The 21,497-nt window shown below is 44.1% G+C and overlaps 1 protein-coding gene across 1 annotated transcript; it reads left to right on the top strand.

Annotated features, from left to right (window-relative positions):
- The first annotated feature begins 579 nt into the window (after positions 1-579).
- Positions 580-19,586, top strand: nuak1b (NUAK family, SNF1-like kinase, 1b). Its single transcript, XM_031864038.1, has 8 exons — positions 580-977; positions 1,675-1,978; positions 7,117-7,237; positions 10,914-11,065; positions 12,221-12,286; positions 12,400-12,519; positions 14,221-14,353; positions 15,184-19,586. Exons 1-8 carry the CDS (start codon positions 889-891, stop codon positions 16,275-16,277), a joined length of 2,079 nt encoding a protein of 692 aa, XP_031719898.1. The 5' UTR covers positions 580-888; the 3' UTR covers positions 16,278-19,586.
- The last annotated feature ends 1,911 nt before the right edge of the window (positions 19,587-21,497 follow it).

Genomic DNA, 21,497 nt, shown 5'->3' with positions numbered 1-21,497 from the left:
AGAAGCCTTTGCACACCGTCTTTTTGTTGAACACTGAATACTAGGCATTTTAGATTTTTTCAATTTCCAGTTCATCAACAATTGTCTGTAAGTGTGTGTTCACATTCTCACCTTTACCAGTCGTGTCTATGGAAACCTTCGACGTACGAAACTCTCGTGAGATGGTCGAGGTTGACCTCGAATAAAGTAGAATATTTTGACTAGTCAGGGAGTCTCTCGAGAGTGAGAAATGAGAGTGGTATAATCACAAGTTAGCCACGCCCTAAAGCATACCCTGCTTCATTGTCAATTATAATCTAAACTGGACCATAATTTACTAAATGAATTGTAGAAGACTTGAAACTAGCAATTGAGACCATAAAGTCATATTTACAATGATTAATGAGGTAACAATTTAACTGAGAAGTAGGGTCATTTTCTCATAGACTTCTATTTGTGACCAATGGAGTCGCTCCCTGCTGGCCATTAGAAAGAATGCCAGTTTAGGGGGGGGGGGGGGGGTCACCTCGTGTCCACATGATTCCCAGCTACGCCCCTGAATTCATATCAGAGATGTGAGAGGGGAAGAGAACACAAAGAGGGAAGGCAGGAGGAAAGACAGGGAAGGAGGAGGAGGAGGAGGAGGTCTGCGTAAACCCCGCCTCCGGTCTCGGATCCTCTCGCAAGTCTTATTCACAGCGTCTCACGTTAAGGATAGAGAGAGAAAGGGGAGAAGCAAGAAGAAAGGAACTCGAAGAAGAAGAAGAAGAACAAGCAAGGGAGCAGCAAAACGACCATGGCAATATCCAAAACGTCTCAGCTTGAGATAGTGTCCGATCACAGCGCACCTCTACCACCGTCGACCACTGCACGGAGCATGCAGTCGCACAATAGACAGAGCCCAGATGAATGAGGAGCCGTTACCTGGGCCGTGGGCAAAATGAGGGTCATCTTCATCCAAAACGCCGGTTTCGTCGCAGCTTTCTCGCCTTTCAGATGTGAGTCGGTGATGTTGGCAGCGTTTAGGACGATAGATAAGGTGAACGAGCCACAGTTATACACAGCTAGATCATGCAAGTCGACCGAGGAGTGAGATCAGACCCGTTGATTTAGTCGTTTTTTATTATTATTATTTTATTGGGATAGAGCTTGCACATACATTATAGCCAATATATATATATATATATATATATATATATATATAAATATATATATAGATATATATATAGATATATCTATATATATATATCATATTTGAATCCAACCAATTCAGGTTCCGGCATGCTGCCTGCTGTCGAAATCTGAAAACATATTTTATTACATATTGGCACTATAATTATTTTTTTATCCTGTGATACAGGACTATGTATTAGGTAATTATGTACCGATAATGTCCTTATAGACTCGTGCGATTAATCCATTAGTAGATTGATTAGGATTAAAGCGATAATAACATGAATAGGTAGGAGGAGCAAATAACTGATCAAAGCCAATTGATCAACCCAGACAATCTGGAAATGTCAGTTTCCACATGTAATAATAGGCTATGACTAGTAGGCTACGCGTTATTCCTTGTAATTTATTTATTTATTATTACTATTATTAGACCTTTTTAAGTATTATATTATCAATTTACTTTAGGTAGGTAGTTTGAAATATTTAACAGTGGGGGAGGTTGTTTAAACACTTCCCTAGTGAGATGGAAACCGCTTATTTATCGCCCCACCGGGGGGCAGCCCGTCCCCAGGCCCAGAGGGGCCAAACCTCAGCGGGCAAACCGGCGGGAGGTGACCTCTCCCCTCCACCTCCAGCTCCATCCCCGCCTGCCGGCAGCTCGGCCGAAGACACCCCGGCGAGCGGTGATGGACGGAGAAATCCCGGCGTGAAGAAGCACCACCACAAGCACAATTTGAAACACCGCTACGAGCTGCTGGAGACGCTGGGAAGAGGCACCTACGGCAAAGTGAAGAAGGCCATCGAGCGACGCTCCGGCAGAGAGGTGAGTCACTTAAGAGGCGCTTTGAGCAGCTGTAAACATCTGGCATGATGCTTTCAGTTCGCCCAGGCGCTTTGTTGTACATGCTGTAGCCACTACAGAAAAAGAAACATTGCTCCCATAATAAGTGCTTTGTTGCTCTCAGAGGCGTGTGCATGTCCTGCCCCCCTGGGAATTCCCCCTCTGCTCAAAAGGGCCCATGGGTCCAGGGAGTTGTGGCTGCACACGCCATGTCCTATGTGGGGCCTCAAGACCGGATGCCTGAGTGCAAATCCGGCTACTGACTGACAGATGCGACTCAGGGGTCTCAGACTGTAAACATCATGGAAAACAGCTGACAGTCCCCCAGAGATACTTGGGCTCACTCACATTTTTTTTGTTCAATGTTTCAGACACATCCTTTCGGTTTTGTTTGTATTTTGCTGGGAGAGTGTTTTTGCATGAGTCAGTCCAACACTTTCTGTTTCTTTATGTACAATCTCTCTCTCTCTCTATTTATATCTATTTATATTTATATGTCTTTCTGTGCCAGCCATCTGCTGTAATGTACTGGCCAGCCCGTGTTTCCAAATATTATTTTATTTCCCCCTGTGGCAAAATTTGACCCCTCTGCCCATTCTGGCAGGATGTGAGGTGCTTTCCATGAGCTCTGAGAAAGCCAGGGGGAAACTCATAGGTCAACAATGTCCCCCAATGGTTTCATAACTCCTGCATGCTTGATAAGGGAGCCATAAACCCTTCGGTGGGGCTGCTCTCACTTGGCCTGTCTCACTTGGCTCCTTGTCCTTTCTCCGGTATGTTTTCTTATTTATTATTGCCATGGCAGCCGCTCTAACGGGAAGCATTTCGCATCCACTGTAAAATTGCACAATACTTATACTGACTATTTGACTGGAAGGGTCAAAATAAATAATTTTGACACTCTGAGTTTGAGATATTGTTTCAAGGAGATAAGTGAAATTGGCTCAAATTGTTTGGCTTCTGAAATGTATTGTTTTAACGATTAACAGTATTTGACAGCCACTCACACTAGATTCTTCACAGATTTGTGTGCTTTTGTAGTGTTTCTAAAACCATGCTGGTATTAAAATGTTTACATTAAGTTCAATTCAATTACGCCCCCTAATCAAAATCCTACCTTCATGAGGGTTATAATGTACAGATTTAGAGAGGCATCGAATCAATTTCATGGTTAGTTTGGAGGCTGTTGTTCATGGTGCTATCAATCTGTATTATATTACACAGACAGGTGTTTCTGTCACTTAGCCTACCCTCACTGATAGAAATGGGGTGGGCAAAATAATAGAAACACCTGTCAGTATACAAATAACCCTTTGTAGGTCAAAACTCACTGGCCCAATGGCTTCCACTCTCCTGTAATCTGCTGCAATTTCCTGAGCGTAGCATTTAGACTTTAAATAGTATCTCGGTAAAGTATAGGGCTTCCTTGCACCACTGTGTTTCACGTGGGAGTTTGTATATCTTAGGGGAAGTCCTTTGAGAATCAACGCCTCTGCTCATGGAGTACCAGCAGAAAAACAGACAGAGCATGACTGCCGGCTGCCTCACGGGCCACGTGTGTCTGGCGCTGTGTTGCTAGAGTTTACTTGGCCTCTGACTCCAGGTTAGTCCCTTGTGTCCGTATGGCAGATACAGCCGTGCGGTGAGACTGTTATGCAATCGTCTCGACTACCCCCTGTACCTTTTCCTGGTTCGTTTCCTCAAACCAAATGAGTCGAGCAGACGGACTGAGAAAGTTTAGTGTGCGACTGTTTGTATCCACATGTGTGGAATGAGCTGAAGGCACTTGGGGAAGATTGATTAGATGTGGGCACATTTAGTGTGTCAGCGAAAGTGGAACTGAGTGACTGTCTGCTTTAATCTGCAAAGCCATATGTCGTAGTGCTTGGCAGCTCAGTGGAAACCCAACATTATATGGAGGAGTGCAATTGATCATAGAGATCATAGTGGGGATATGTGACGTGTGCACGAGCCTCTAGAACAGCTGTTCTCAGTGTGGGGTTCGAGGTCCCGCAGTGGTCCGTGGCATGCTGACAGTGGGTCCATGAAAAGTTTTCAAATGCAATTTTTAAATCTACAGTATAATAGTTCCTGGATGACATTCTGATCCAACAAACCTCATAGAGTCTGCAAATATGTTATATGATAATATGTACAGGTCTAATAATGTCTGTTGTGTTGTTCTTTCACATAACTAAGACTATGGAAGTGAAAAAAAGACTTATAAGTCTAAAAAAAAAGAAAACCTCTGCTTTAGAAGATGTGTGTCATGTTTGTGTACCCGTGAGAGAAAGACACTGTGTGTCGTAATGTAGTATTTGCCATCTAGGTGACTATAGTATAAAGGTTGTGGTGACAGCCGGGTCTAAAATGGGCAGTGACACTTGAAAGGCCATCCACAGCAGGAAATGAGATTGAAGGGGAAGGTTAATATCCTGTATGGGGGATCCATCGCACACCGGAGGGGGTGGGTAGTTTGCACAGAGACACAGGGAAGCCCACCACCATAACAAGACAGGGACAGCCTCAGTTAAAGAGGTTAGAGAGTTATATTAGTACGAGCTTAAAGCACCAGATTACATCATTCCCCAACAATGGATTCACTGGAGAGGTACGAGGGGGGGGACGACACTGACATTCCTCTGCTATATGTGGTGCCGTTGATGAGGTATTATGATTCCTGGCTGTGTTTGAGAATATAGTTCTCTGGAAAAGTGATGGGCCTCTTCCCTCCCACTCACTCTCTCTGTCTCCCCCCTAACTCTGACTCGGACACACACACACACACACACACACACTTGCAACACAACAGATGATCGTGATCTTTAGAGAGAGCAGAGAAGGGTGAGCTTGTGATGAATACTTCATCTATTTTAATGGCCTGAGAAAGCACAGGAAGATGTCAGGCTCTACCGAAGCAAAACATGGACTTTCACTTCAAACAGCTCTGTTGTAGACGGGGAGGGGAGGGGGCAGATGAGGCCCGGCCCCATACCTGGCAGGGGCCGGCGTGGGCAGCAGTGCAGCGCCTGTTTACTGTGAGTGACAGTAATAGGGATCCACTTAAGGACAAGCGTAGCTGTGTCAGCCGGCCAGGCCAGCTGGCAAGTGGCTGATCTGAAGTCCTGTTTAACGATCCGCATCGGGGTCAGGGCAGGGGAACATGAGGAGATACACCAGAGATGCATGGCTTTGTCTCAAGCCCAATGTGGGAGAGCTGGCTCATTCAATGAGTTAATATGCAGTGTGGAATCAAGATCATGGCTGTTAAAGATTGATTACCCTTTTTGGGGGGGGGTAAAAACTTTTTGGTTTTCAGCAGCAGTATTTGTAGAGTTCTCTTGCCTTTGCAAGTAACATTTGGAGGTAATTTCTTGTTGTTGCCTAAATTAATGAATTCCTGAAATAGTTCCGACATTAAATCCAGGAAAGTGACTCACATTCTGCCTCACTGTTAAACACCAAAGTCAAAAATGTTACTTACGTTTTGGGAATCAGTGATAAAATGTTGATGAATCTGATGAGGTAAGGAAACACATCAGTGTTAAGACACAAACAACTTTCCCCAATTATGTACACAGCATGTGGACCCCCTGGACCCAATTTTGTTTATTATGGTATCATTTCTTTAAATTCTATGTAATCAAGGCATGCTCTGGAAGGGAACCATTCCGGTTTGGGGTTATTTTTATTGATGTACTCGGTAATTAGCTTGGCACTCGCTACTGCCTGTGGTTTCTGCTGAATGGAATAAAGCTGGGCTCCTCAGAATACCACCGCTTCACAAGGAAAGGACAAAAGTTTAAACTAACAGAATTCAGAGCTAACAGACTCTATAGAGGCCTGATCAAAGCAAACTCAGGACTCAATCCAGAATGTTTAGGCTACAATTATAGTGACATGTGCTAGACTGTGTACTCTTCAATAGCTTCTTTGGAAAAAGGCCCCTAACCTCTCATTTAAGGAGGACACAGGCCGGAGGTTTGAATGCATCCAGTTGCAGTCGACTCTTACCCCGGTGGCATTGCCATGACAGTGAAAAATCGTCAAATCAAGTGTAGTTGTTGACTGTTGAACCTCATGTAGCAGGCCCATTGGCAAGGCAAGTAGACTGAATCACTTCCTCAACCCCTGCCCATTCTCCAGATTCCTCCATAAAACTCCCAGCAGGCCAGCTTTTCAGGCTATTTCAAAAGTAGGCCATTAGCTGTTGTTAATCAGAGTGACTAAAAATAAGAAGACCGGGTAGTGATGTAGTGTCTTCTCAAGGACTTTTCGACGGGGGAGGAAGCACGGCTGTGTAGGTTAATACTGACGTCTGATGATTTATGGAGGAGCACTCTTGACCTCCTTGCCTCCCAGCCTTCCTCCAGGGACCATGAACATTTAACAACTACCGTCCCTCCTTTTCATGATACTCGTCGTCCTCAGCTGTTTCTGAGAGAAGACGGTTTGCTGTGGAATCTGACATCTGATCTCTCTGTTAGAGACGGGTCGGGGGGGCCCAGATGAGAGACGCGGCCCAGACACTGACTAATACCTGGTTAAATGTAGGCCCAGGCCCTGAAAGAGGACAAAGCAAGCCTCCATTATGGCATCACATGTCAGGTTGTTTTTAACCTTCATTTTGCTTCATACAGAAAAGAGGCTGAGTAAATTACACAGTGTGAGACTAAGATGACACCTCCTACCTTGTTTGACTCATGTGGCTGTCATAACAGCAAGGCCTGGTGAGGAGGTCAGAGGTCGTTATGCTGGCCCTACAGGAGCCCTGAGGGGGGTAAATGAGGTTGATTGAGTGTATTAAGGAAAGATATGTAGCAGTACAGTACATACTGAGTTGGCTCACATGTTTTTACTGAGGCAGACAGACGTCACATAGTGTGCAGTATGTAATCTGTGTGAGCCATGTACATTTTAAAGTGCACTGATAAGATAGTGAATATAAATATGTTTTAGTCTTATTTTCCCGCTCCAAATGAAATCAATGGAGTTATGTAATCAGTTTAAGCGGACAAAAAGGAAATTGTGTGGCACCCAAGCTCTGTTACTGCGAAATCTAAATGTTATGTTACTCTATAAGTCAGCTGATCAAAGCGTCCTCTGCCCTCTGTTTCCAGGTGGCTATCAAGTCAATTCGGAAGGAGAAGATCAAGGACGAGCAGGACATGGTTCACATCCGTCGAGAGATTGAGATCATGTCAGCCCTCCGCCACCCACACATCATCTCTATATATGAAGGTGAGGGCTTGCTACATACCTGCAAAAAGACACACGAGAAATCATACACGCCCGTTTGCCCATATGTCCAAAATTCTCCCCTCAACTCATTCAGCACTTGTGGCCGAGCTGCAGGATTGTCATGTTATGACATGCAGATGTCATAATAAGACCTGGACTACAGCTCTGGGATGTTATTCATCTCATCTGCTCTGTCTGGCTGCCTGGGCCCGTAAAAGTCTGGATGGCTTTCACGGGGTGCACCTGGATCTCTCTGAGTGGGTGTGTGTGCACATGTGCGTTGAAAGTTTGTGTGTGTAAGAAGGGTGGTATTCTAAGGGATTGCCTCTCCCACATCTAAGAGGTCTCATCTCTTGTCTTCTCTGGTTTTGATCTCAGGGCCAGACATCTGCTGATACTTAGAGACAACTGCAGCTGGGAGCCAGACTGTTCTTGTGTATGTGTGTGTGTGTTTGCACATATGTGTCTTTGTATACTTGTGTCTATGTATGAGCCTGTGTGTATATCAAGGGAGATGCTGAATTGACCTTAGTCACCCAGGCATGCACCCTGTCTGACTGTGCTATGCAGAGGGAGGAAAGACCTTAAGCCTTCCCTGGAGCAACATCAGCATATATCTACCACAGGAAGCAACTCTCTCTAAATATCAAAGCCTTCAAGTCAGGCTCAAACGGCTCCTTCTTTAAATACGAGCCCCTTTGAATGACCTTAACTTCACTGGAAGAAAACATAGATTAGGATTAATGGTGAGTGTAAAGTTTGAACAATTCCCATTGAATTCTGTCAACATATTGCATGCAATTAATCATCTCTTATAATGTAGTCTGGGTGTATGTGCAGGCAATTAAAGTCACAAGGCGCTGCGGCGTGAGTCGGTTTCACGTGATTTGTGACTTGTGACTTATTTTTTTATGCCTGTGTCAACAAAGCAACGGTTTATATGCCCTTTTCAGGATAGCTGCCCTGGCACAATGGCAGCCGGTTGTGTGCTACTGCCCAAGCTGGCTTACCCACTGTCCTTTGTTCGGTGTCAAAGTCCCCAGATTGTTATCGGCAAAGTGAATATGCAACAAACATAACTATTTGTCCTGGGAACGTGCCAGCAGTCAGCTGGAGGGCCAAAGTGCAGCCAAGTTGTATGTGTTTTGTGGGAGAATGATTAAAAGAACACCCAATTTTTATAAACTCCGAGGAGGCTGCGTGGTGTTCCTCTGTGTGCTGCCTTCCTTTATCAGCGGCCTACTCCACCAACAAACCCGACCAGACTCAATGCTCTCGCTCTTTGGTGTTTCTCTTCAAACCCACCATTTACTGTTGTGGCCTGGCCTCCACCCAGCCTTGCTTTAGAGACATATAGGAGGCCCCGCGATTTCTGTATCCGGCAACACCCTCTTCAACAGCCCCTGCTAACTGCCTTGTGTGAAGCAAAGCTGAACCAGATGTGTTTGTGAAGATTGATTTTTTACCACTCCCTCACATTCTGCATCCATCAGCATGCTGTGCTGGGCATTTAAAAGCAGATTTTGCTCTTTGCTCCTCAGGCTAGGTACCCTAGTGCCCACCATTTAAGACAACTAGTCAACCCCAAAGAATGCTGTAAATGCAAAAATACATCTAACTAACTAACATGTTAGTAGCACGATGTATATTTACCGTACAGAAAACAGTGGTATTGATCTCCTCATCTAACCTTCAGCAAAAAAGCGATTAAGTGTATTTCCTAAAATGTCGAACTATTCCTTTAACGGGAAAGGGAAATACGGAGGAGGTATACATTTTGAACAGACACACACATGCTGTGAGTGAAGTTTTATTGTATTCATTTTACTGCATTCTCTAAAGGTGACATAAGCCTGGATAGTAATTTAAACTCTGAAGATCTTTTGTCATGGTAGCTAAGTTCAGTAAATAATAAACAATTCAATAAATAACTTGTTGAGTTAATCAAAAAGTTTGAAGTTTTCAATGCTTGCTTATTTATTGTCTGCATCAATAGTACTCCACTACTCCTCTGTGTTACACTTTGTCAAAGTAATCTTCTGGTCCCTTTTGCAAGCTTGCAACATCGTCAGTGAAGATAATAGGACAATAGGTGCTAATAAGTCAGATCTGAGGGCTCGGCCTGTGAACAAAGCCTGGTGAGTGACAGCGAGGCTGCAGCGGTGGCTGGTGTGCTCAACGGGCTGTAACAAACCCGAGTTATGTAAGCCAGGTAATTACTTCACCACCAGGGGTCAAAGGTAAATGCGAGTGCAAGCTGAGTATCGGCTCTCGAAGCACAACCCCTCCACGGCTCACCACGAATGTCAGTCCAAGTCACCGCTCTGTCCACCAGTCAGAGGGCTGCTTCTGCTCTGCCCTCCCAGGTGCTTGGCTTACATCCCGTCTGTTACTCCCCAAGCGGCCAGACAGTCCCAATCAGAGAGCATTACCATCACTCAGCAACTGTGTGTTTTTGTAGAGGATTATATCTTTTAAAAGACCCTGAGATTGGGCGGGGGTGAGGAAAGTAGTGTGACAAACTATGAAGGTGCTCACTCAAGGGTGCAGAAAGCAGAGGCCCTCACCCCCGGTGACCCTGCTGTGTGGGAAAATCAACCTACACAATACGTTGCAACATGACTGACTGTGTTGTTGTCATCTCCTCAGCCTTTCTCTCTGTCCTTCTCTCTGTCCTTCTCTCCCCGCCTAACCATTTTCATTCCCTTCATGCCAAGGTGCAGGGAGAGAAGTATGTTGCCAAGTTGAAATTATACACTAGAAGGCTAAATACTGACACAGAATGATATGTTTGGTGACTGCAGTGGGATGGGAAGGCATTACAGTAACACAACTGTAATAACATTACCATCTCTGCTCACCAGATGTGCAACAAGTCACCATTTTTAATTCAAGTGCTACTCTCAGTTAACGTAAAAGACATTTCAATTATGTTGGACTTGGACTTTAACTCGTAAACAGAAAGATACATGATTAGTTAAATGAATTTAGCTCGGCGCTCATTATGACTCACACACAGAAATACACAAGACAGTTGAATTCTCTTAGAATAAGCAGGGTATGCTCTTACCCGTATTGAGTAACGCATTCATTTTCCTGATATGAGCCCAGGTCTGCTGTGAGAAGGGAAAGTCGCGCTGTGTTGCCACAATATAGCGTTACACAATCATTTATGTGATATAGACACTCAGTATAGTGGTTAAGAATGTGGGAGTGTGTTGTAAAATGTGTTGACATAATGCGATGTGTCAAGGGCATCGCTTGACACTGTGGTGCACCCTCTGTCTGCAAAGTGAACCTTTTCTCTCCTTGATTTGGTTCCTGCTTTATCTCGGTTTTCACTGCTCTCCACTCGCTCTGGTCTCTGAGGAGTGGGCTTGATTGAGTTAACAACCCCTCCTTGCTTTGTTGTGAAGGAGCCAGACACACTAGGTGGGGTTTGGGTGATGTAACCCTGGGAGAAATACAGAGATGTAATGTGCTCCTCTGGAATTTGTTTCTTGCTCCAAAACTAAAGGGGGGGTGAACTGGTTGATTCTGCTTTCCACATAACAATGTCCATTTGTGATTCTAATATGTTCAAATTAACGTGGAACGACTTTACAAGTTGTGCTCCCACCTCTCTTGCCGTTGAAAGTAGATATTAACGGACACCAATTGTTTTATCATTTCCCAGTGTTTGAGAACAAGGACAAGATCGTGATTGTGATGGAGTACGCCAGCAAAGGCGAGCTGTATGACTACATCAGTGAGCGGCGGCGCCTGAGCGAGCGGGAGACGCGACACTTCTTCAGACAGATAGTCTCCGCCGTGCACCACTGCCACAAGGTGAGAAAATCCATACCATACTACACATAGAGAAGAAAAAAAACATGCACATTCTGTCTCTTGTTCACCTTCTCTCATTAGCTCTCTCACACACATCCGGACTTTGTTTTCTAGGCCACGGCATGCTTATTGTAACATTAACCATGCACCTCCACCATACGCCTTATAGCCATGTTAATCGGCAGGCCCTACACAGTATGCTTTTGTTGGCGCTCGTGTTTGGGAGTCATCTGTTTCTGAGTGAAGAAGGAACACAGGCCACTTTAATTCAGGCTTACACTCCGATTACAGTGCGCCAAACAGACCCGGCATTAATTCTGTCCTCATCTGTTGAAACACGCTGATGGATGTCCCGAGATACCCCCAAAGCTTTTCCCCAGATATTTAGCTGCAGCCACACCTCACTAACTCCCATCAAAACCTCAAGGTCGCCAGGGCTTGTTTGGATGGGCTCCCCCCTTGTCATCCTCTTCCCAGCTGGAGATAGGGATGATGTCATGAGCCTCAGATAGGAGAGTCCCAGACTGCCATGAATGATGACTCATCACCACCAAGCACAGCCTCCCACTGGGTGCGGTGGTGTGAGTCACTGACACAACAAGCAAACAACCATTTCTTCCTTGTGTCTGCCAATCAGGATCATGTGGACATGAGCTCCCTGCCAGGCAATGACCAATGGGAGATGCCATGCAGAGCACAGCCCCGGGGGGGGAGGAGTGACTGGTGAAGTCACTCCTCCCAATCTGAGCTGGGTCTGTCTGTCTGCATACCACATGTTAATTCCAAGGTTTCTTGTTTTTTAAACCCAGGCCTTAACATGAACAGTATAGTTGTTTTTTAATCCCTAGATGTTGTGAGAACATAATTCATACATGTTAGTAATTACAGGCTCATGTTTATGTGACACATGTGAGTCAATTTGAAAAGAAGATCACAGCAGATGTCAGAATAAAGACCCCAGAGGGGACAACTCCAATTAAAGAGTACGAGCCCAATAGGCTTGCCTTGATTTCCCCCGAGAGCTACGAGCTTGCTTTGCATGAGTAAATCATCTCTTACTACAATGGACTGTTTATCACTCTGATCCATCTCTAGTGAATAATGCATCGACCATCAATCAATCATTACTGTGTTGTTTTACTCGTTGTCTTTCAGAATGGAGTGGTTCACAGGGATCTGAAACTGGAAAATGTGCTACTGGATGAAAACTGTAATATTAAGGTACGTTTGCCCCTTGATCTGTGACTGAAATCCCCCACCTCAAATGATCCTTGTGTGAGGGATAAACAATCACATGGCTACGGTAAAATTCAGACGTACCCCTGTTTCCACAGATTGCTGATTTTGGGCTGTCCAACCTGTACCATAAGGACAAGCTGCTGCAGACCTTCTGCGGCAGCCCGCTCTACGCTTCACCGGAGATCGTCAATGGGAGACCTTACCATGGCCCAGAGGTGAGGCCCAGTGAACAATGACAATAACTAAAACCCCAGCTGTTTGTGTGTGAACTTAATTCCAGGACAGGATTTCCTTTTATGTATCCATCATTATCATTGTTCTCCCTGGTTGTTAAATTTGGTTTGAACCTCCCAGATTGCTCACCTTAGATAGCTTTCATCATTATCTCACTAGTGATTATCATCATCACATATCACACATCCATACACAAAGAGGTGGATAAGCTTTATTTTCTGCTTCTTTGATGGGATTACTGTTAGTCTCCAGTCAGAGGGAGGCATCTCTTGCATCTCCGCAGTGGGTCAGCTCAGATACTGTCTGCATCCCTTCCCTGTCCTCCACTTCCCACAATGTCTGGGTCCTTTGAAGTGAGGAACTGGAGGATAGTTTTTCCTCACTTTCTCTTCATCCTAATGGGATCGGAATGAGCTTCCACAACCTCAAAGAGACGCTCATGGTCAAAGTTAAATAGTTTTGGGTGAAAGAAAGAGTGAAAATGTCTCCCCAAAGCCACGTATCTGGCAATTCTATACTCATTCTGAAGGGCGTCGCCTCTAAAATTGCATCAGTTACATAAAGCAAAGCAACAAAACGGGAAAAAACTTGCATTTTTAGATATTCAAGTCCAACCATTCAATTTAGGGTAATTCACTATAATTTACTCCAGAGTGCTAAAAACTACAGTAGTCCGATTGCAATCAAAATGACAGAAGCCCCGGTTGGGGTGAGGCCACAAATTACAGCAAACACAGGCAACGGAATTAGAACACAACAATAGTGCGTGCCCTGTCTCGCCCTCGGGAATGGACCAACGGCAACAGAAGAGAGAGACATTCTTGAAGTGGGTCCAGACCCTTAGAGGAAGTACACTAGCTCTTTAACCAGCCCTATCTGATTTCCTCTTCCTAGACTACGTCTCAAAGCTTGAGCTACCGCCATCGGACGTTCATTCCTCAGAACATCGCATCCTCCCTTAGCCACAGTCAACACACACACACACACAAATCACATTTCCCCCTTTGTCACACTCTCACATACACACACTGAGTCAGGTCATCTGCTGACGAATAAATGGCAGCGTGTCTGCAGCGAGTCATCAGGGGCCAGGATATCACGACTCTGCCATCTGTGCTGGACTCATTACCCTCTTCCACTCCCACCACTACCCACGTGGCTCTGCACCTCCTCATGCCCCATACACAAAGTCTTATGTAACCGCTTACTTAGAAAGCCAAAATGCATTAGGTTGGTGGTCAAAAAAGTGCTTGCTTCTGCCTGGCAGAGCAGGAGAGAGTGGGGGGGGGGGGGTTTGGAGGACAGGATTTATTGAAAACAAGCCATTTCCCACCAGCGTACCGGCATTTGTCATCATTTCTGTGAAGGCTGCGCCGGAGAATCACTGTAGCTATACAAGCTCCTGAACAGAGATGTTCTTGTGTGGTGTTAGCGTGAAGAAGTGATTGTAGTGCTTATTCATGTCAAAGTCTAACTCAAAGTATAATTAATAAGTCTGCTCTGATGTCGAGTAGAGCTGAAACATTCACTTTAATTCAATCAAAACATGAAGACTATTTCCATTGCAGAACACCAAATCTAACACACCTCAAACGTCTTGTTTTATTGGCCCGCTGCCAGTGTGTGCACCACGTATGATTGAATGAACTAGTTTATAACCGTGTAGTTTTTGCTTTCCCCAGGTGGACAGCTGGGCTCTTGGGGTGCTGCTGTATACCCTGGTCTACGGGACAATGCCATTTGATGGTGGAGACCACAAGAACCTCATTCGCCAGATTAGCAACGGCGAGTACAAAGAGCCCGCTCAGTCATCAGGTACTGCAGGAACCTTTGTTTGTATTTCTCTTTGTTTTTTATCTCATGCTCTGAAAACACACTGGATCCCAGTGCCCTTTTATAAAACTATATCATAAACAATACTTGACAAAATCTAGTTCAGCTGTACCGCAGTTAGTCAGTGAGATACACCGTTTGTCATAAACTGAAACCATTGACCCCCATCTTTCTGTCTATAAATTGTACAGCATTCGCTTTATGGAAATTCCAGAAAATACTTGAAAGTCCATGAACTGTTGAATGGAATATTGATCAGAGTACTCTCAATATACACATATATCTGCACAATCCATTATGTATGATGCTTTTTTGGCCAGACAGTAAATAAACTCAATAATATATCATAAGCTACAAACCTGTCATACTACTCGTTGCCTTTTGGTTACGCATTAACAGTTTGATTTAAGTCTAATGGAACTCAATCATATAGTAAGAACTAGGTGCAAAAATCCATTTAAAACTCATTTTAACAAAAAGTGTTTTTATGCCTATTATTATTGAGTTCTGAATGACACTCAACTAAAGACACTCACATGGTGTGAATTTCATCACTGCCCCGTGTTGTTGTGTTATTTAACTGAAGCTGCATTATTGTGGTTTACACTGAACAATGGAAAAATAACATGAAACATATTTAGTGACTTTAATTAAGGATGTATAAGCACTTCAGTCATTTTCAAAAGCCTCTTAATTAATCTCACTCTTCCAATCAAGTTCTCGTAATAGGGTATAATGTGAATAGATTTTTATGCCAAGTGTTGTGCAGTATGAGACGGCTTACAGATTATTCTTCTTCTGTTTCCTGCCAGATGCCCGAGGACTGATCCGCTGGATGCTGATGGTGAACCCTGAGCGCCGGGCCACAGTGGAGGACATAGCCAACCACTGGTGGGTAAACTGGGGCTGGAAGAACAGTGTGTGTGACTGCGAGACCCAACGCGATCACGGAGGCTCGCCCATGCTGGCCCGCTTCATCGACTGGCAGAATCGCACTGAGCCACGTGGTTCTGGAGCCAAGGCTGCAGCCATGCCCCACCTGCTGCGCCAGAGGCCCAAAAAGTCCAAGAAGGAAAATGTTGAAGCAGGGGAGGCCCACTGTGAAGCAGAGGACAAGCCGGGTCTGAAGAGACCCAAGGGGATCTTGAAGACCAGGGTCACTGGGGAGCAGCGGTCTGCCAGTCTGGAAGAAGTCGAGTTGGGCCATGCAGCGCTGCCTCAACAAGCCGAAGGTGAAGAGGAAGCCTCAAGTCCAGATCAAGAGGAAGAGGAGCTGAGTCTGGGAGGAGGCTCGCCAGCAAAGATGGTGCCCTCTCTGCCCAGGAAAGGTATCTTAAAGAACAACCAACAGCGGGAATCAGGGTACTACTCCTCACCAGAGCGCAGCGAGTCCTCCGAGCTTTTAGGGGGTGCCAGTATGTCTCTGCTAGCCACCTCCCCGACCAAGAGAGTGATGGGGAGAAAGGGCATCTTGAAGCGAAACGGCAAGTACTCCACTTACAGCGGGCCTCCCTCAGCAGCAGCGGTAGCCGGTGTCCTCGGTGAGCCTCATCCCTCAACTGACTCTGGTCTGTCCCGCAGTCAGAGTCGGCCCTCCAGCATAGTCGGGGAGGACAGCTCCGTCCTGTCCCTGTCGCCCAGCTCCCTCAGTGGGGCCGAATGGCATTCCTCCACCCCCCACCTCCGCCCAAACATCAGGGCCTGCGCCTCGGCTGAAAACCTGCTGCAGCTCGCCAACTTCAAGGGCTTCCAGGCAGCCCCGCCGCTCCAGGGACCCAAGTTCAGCCGCGGCCCCAAAACGAAAGGCTCCCCGGGGGACAATGGCAGCTTCTCCTTGCTGGGGGACCTGGAGGACATGACTCAGGTGTACCAGCAAGCCCTGGACATCAGCAGTAACCTCACCTAACAGATGGGTGGCAGAGAGAGAGGAAGCAGAGGGAATTGAGCATGACTGTGTGTGTGCGTATGTGTGTGTACAGATGTTTATAGGTGGCATTAACGACCAGTGTGTTACTGGGATACACCTTTTGGAAGTAGTGGTTTTCCAAATGGGGCTGAAATCATGATGTGAATGATGTGTTTTCACACATACATACACACATTGATGTACACACTTCTGCTCGGGTTAGAGAGGAGCTGGCGCGAGAGAATGCCACCCAGTCTGCTTTCTTGGCCCGCCCATAGACTTTGCTGTGTTCAACATGTTTACATATTCAGCAAGAAGGCAAGTTAGAATCACAAACGCAGCAACCAGAAACTGGTTGGCTCTCCTTGTGCGCCACCCATTTTGAGTTTGAGTTTACAAAAGCACCTTAAAACTCACACAGAGCACATGCTTTTGTGATCTTTACTTCCTATATAAAAAAAGAGAAACGAACCAGGGTCTTGTTCCAAAAATAACTGACATTGCTGATTATTTATTAATATTTTCGTAGCTTTTTAGTTTTTAAGTGCAAAACTGGTGGGCGCTGGCTGTTACTGGAAGAGTCCAAAGCTCCTTGTCTCCAACTCTTTGTGTGGAACTGACATATATAATTATGTTACTCTGTGATGAGAAACATATACATACTCAGCATATATAACTGTGTCTGCGCTTGTAAAACACGCAGGCAAGTATACCTTCATAAAAGCGTATGTCCTATATATGTGTATGATACTAGGGAATATGTAGGAAGTGCCTTTTTTGATTCATGATTAAAAAAATTATGTATGTCATTTCCTTAAAGTGGAGGGAAACGCCAGGCCAACCTGTCACCAGTTGTGCTTTTTTTAAATGTTGTTTGTGAATGTGGAGAGACCCAGGGCCTTCAGCGCACAGCTGAGCAGCTTTACTTGTTTTGGGGTTCAAAGTTGAGATCAAACAGTCTCCTCTCCTTCCTCCCCCGCTCCTTCCACATGTAGAATCACACACAGATATGCCAGGACCCACAGGCCGCCGCTGAGAGACCTCCTCTGTGTTCTTTGTCAGTGTTTTAAGCCCATACTTGAGTTCGTCAGCAGTTTAGGTGGTTTGGTTGAGCACAGATTTGCTGGCAGCACCAGAGGTCTGGAGGGACTCACCTAGTGGGGCATTTAGTGAAGGGAGATGGGGCAGACACCATCTCACAGTCCTGGAATGTGCCTGGCTTTCTTAACCTTAGATGCTTCACATTTCCGGGGCCACCTGATAAAAACGGCTGTTTAGTGAGAGAATCTTTTTTTTTTTTTTTTTTTGTTACCAAAGACAAGGTGGCTTCTATTGTCAGGCTTGTTAATATTTTCCCCAAAGCGCTTCAAAACAGCTAAGTAAGATTGTTTGTTTAGGTTGCTGATGATACAGCAAATTCCTCAGACAAAGGCTGGAGACGTGTTGGTGCTAGAGATCTCTATCGGCCCCGGCCCGACTCAGCACAGGTGGGATCTGCGGTTGCGTGCTCAGCCCTCCAGCTGTGTATACTAGTCCATTATGTCAACGAAGCACAATTAGCCAGCTATTGTTTTCATTTGAGAGTAAAGAGAGAAGCAGCGTGTAGAGATTTATAGCTAGAGGGAGAAGAAAAGCGTGTGAAAGAGTGATGCTTGGAAAAGTGCTGAGGTTAGAGAGGACTCTCCTGTAAAACACAGGAAAGGTCAAGGAGTTAGATTTATGTTTTGAAGGAATTGTAATGTAGACTAGTGAAAGTAAAGAAAGTGAGTAGAAAGAGTAGATGGAAAGTTTTTTTTATACCAAAAATGTAATGAAGGTTTGGCATGATTCAGAGGAATGGATAGGTCGGGGACTAATGGGAGTCCTGTGGATTTTTCCTTGACTTGGGAATCCCCATCGGTGAATGAAATCATCCCCACGTTGGCTTTACATCACGTTTGTTTTCATTTTCTTTTTGAGTTTTTATTTGATATGCCGGGGGCTGTTGATACAGCTTGTCTTGAGGGTCAGTCAGTGTGTGATTTGTGTGTCCTGCATGGCAATAGAAAGTGTGCTACACTTTTCCACAGCAGCAAAATGTGGGAGAACGGTGACTGACATCATCCAAAATATTAACATGATGGGGATGGAAAAACATGCAGTAAATTGCCCAGAGGAAATGGATCACATGTTGAATGTTTGCAGTGGTCCTCTGGTGTGAAGCAAAGGTCCTGGGTATTGATTCCAGTTCCCGTTGCGTATTATATTGCATTTTATTGCCTTTTGTATTGCATTTTATTGTCAACTGGATTTACAGTGAGAAAATTATACTATGTTAGTATTTTTGTTTCATTATGCTTCTGTTTTTGATTTTCCAAAATATAAGAAACTTTATATTGCTTTATGTTATGGCAGAAAATACTTCCTTTCCTGGAAGTATTACAATTTCTGGACAAATCTGAAGAAGTTGGTGTAGTCTCAGTTTCCATCTGTTGTGCTACACCTGTGGGTGAGAGAAGTTCAGTTCAGAAGTAGTTCATTAGCAACCTCCAAATAGTAAAAAAAAAAAAAACTAGATGAATTGGCATAGGGTCAAAATGCAAGATTATGTACTAATGCATCGATAGCTGACCCTAAGAAAATTGCATTTGCACCTCTACCAAAGTCGGGGAGGTCCGAAATGCATCAGGAGTAAAAGGAAATAAAGCAATGGAAATAATCTGCTGATGAAACTTTTAACTCTGCCAAACTGGAAATACGTGGTGCATATCTGTTAGTTAGCAGTAAGTCTAATCATAGGAAAACTTGACTGGATATTGTTATGACAATAATAATGAATTAGTATTATTATGTTATTTAAGTATTATTTTCGTTAAGGCTCATTACTATTGATGGCTATTGCCACAGTTTTATTTTGTCTGTTGGTGATCCTGGACTGCCGAGGTGGATTAAGTTGTGTGCCTTTGGTATCTTTCATGAACTTATTTTTTATTTTTTTTTGATAATACAAATTATTATCAATGTGTTTTTATACTTGTATTTATTGGTGATCAAGCCATTTAATTTGTTGTCCAAATACTCCCTGTTCATGCTTCGGCCAGCTTTAGACTGTGTGTTGTGTTCAGGTCGTACTGCACACAAAAATAGAATTGTTTGTACGAAATCGAGTGGTATCATCTCATTGTGAAAGCAGCGGTCAGGCGTGAGTGAGAAATTAACAGTTCCTCAAATCCTGTAAAATATCTTAATTCATCCGTCCGGGTGTATTTCTACTCAACACAATGCCTCTGTAGTACTGTTTCAACTCAAATAAATGGATCTTGAAAGTTACACGTGTTTGTTTTTATGCTGTGTGTTGTCATTCGAATTTAAAAAGTGTAATTAGGACATGGACACGGAAACTGCCAATACATATAGGTATAAATTTGTCTCAGGGGGGGGATAAATACTGAAGTGTATGACATTCACATTGCAAACACCCTTCATCCAATTCACAAAATAGGCCAAGATTGCTGTCTCTCACACACTACTAGTGTTCCTTTAATCTATTTCCAGAGTTCAAGTCTCCTGAGCTCAAGCCTGACTTTCAACGGCCGCTTTAAAAAGTTATTTCTGGTTTCATCCAGTGGTGGAGTTGGATAAACAAATTATTCCCAGGGGTCAGACTGCGGGACAGAACTGCAAATACTTCATCCAACTCTCGTCTTCTTACAGTTGGGACAAGTGAGAAACAAACTATTACTGGAGACATGTCCTAATTTCTTCTCATCGATGTGTGACCCAAAAACCTACATGAAGGCAGGAAGGAGGTCAGCAGTGGTGATCCACATAGCAAAGGTGTTTGTTTCTCCTTGCATCCTAAAGTCTAACATAATGAATTGAATTAATGTATGGGGCCAAAAGGTTTAGGGCACTAAATAACTACAGGTAATTTGACTCATTTTGAAAGAATTTGTTAAAAACTTAAACCTTTGCTTAGAAGCAAAGCAGAGCTACTGAGGATAATGTGAAATCATCCAGTGTTTCCACAGCCTCTGCCTTAAATTAACTTGATGGATTTTAAATTGATACTCCACCCAAAATCTATTTTTAAGCATCTAAACGTCATTCCCGGTAGGCTTGAAAGGTGGCTGTAAATCTTTTTACAGTTCTGTCCCTCTCCTTGCACAGAACGTCTGGTCCTGTCGATTACAATAAAGTTCAATAGTGACCAGTTTTTTTTGCAGTGGAAACAAGTATCAAAACATCAACAGGAAGTTTAAACCAGCTCTTTAAACAACCTTTGAAAAACAATCCATTCTGCCTCTGTCCATTCGTTTGCTTATGATCATGAGCATACAAATGGACATCTTCCAAATGTATCATATTTCTGTCAAAATGCTGTTGAAGGCACAACTTTTAATCAATTCCTCACATACAACCCTGTCGAGCTTATTAGTGGGCATACACATTCATTTACTCACATTGGGGAGCCCACCTCCTGCTCTTCCAATGGACAGGAGAACTGGCTGGAAATTATTTTTAAGTACTATTGCTACAATAGTAATGGAAGAAGAGAAAGCTGCATGTGTTACAAAGGTGCAAACTAATGTACATGAGCCATGTATAAAGATGAAACCAGCCTTTTGTCAAGAATATAGTGATTAAAACATACTGAGCATATACTGTAGCTGCGCAGCAGAGTGGTTTATGATGCAGGAGTGGAGACATTATTGGGCCCAGACATCCTCTTGCGTTGCAAAAACATGTGTACATTTCACAGCTCGCTCTGGCTTCGGTACATTCAGGTTAACTCTACACATAAACATACTTCAGGGATGATTATTTTTGTTTGTTGTCCATCACGTTCCCAACAAAAAGGAGTTCCTCACTTTATCTGTAGCACGCAAATACTTTTTTGGGTTTCATTTTCTTCCCTCCTCCCTCTCTTTACCCTTCACAGGCTCATATTAAGATGAGAGAAACCAATCAAAAGGACAAATATAAATCTGTGATACTGTGGTATTTTCAAAATACTTTGTCCACCATGAAAACTGGCCACCATTGGAAGTGATTACACCTATTTGAATTCAACTGACCACTGTGCTCCATGTAGGACAAAAATACAAACTTATTAGAGACGACTTTTACGCCTAAAGAAGACATGTCATGTGTTTTCATTCTCAGAAGAAAAGGACCTGTGTGCGCAATGGGATCGTCTTGAACATAGGCAGACTGACAAAAGGTGGTTTCTATTGTCGC

This window comes from Anarrhichthys ocellatus, unplaced genomic scaffold (genome assembly GCF_004355925.1).
Source record: "Anarrhichthys ocellatus isolate YVR2014 unplaced genomic scaffold, GSC_Weel_1.0 scaffold2, whole genome shotgun sequence".
NCBI classification, from domain to species: domain Eukaryota; kingdom Metazoa; phylum Chordata; class Actinopteri; order Perciformes; family Anarhichadidae; genus Anarrhichthys; species Anarrhichthys ocellatus.
Note: the sequence above shows the minus strand (reverse complement) of the source record. Positions and strands in the feature narration are given on the sequence as shown.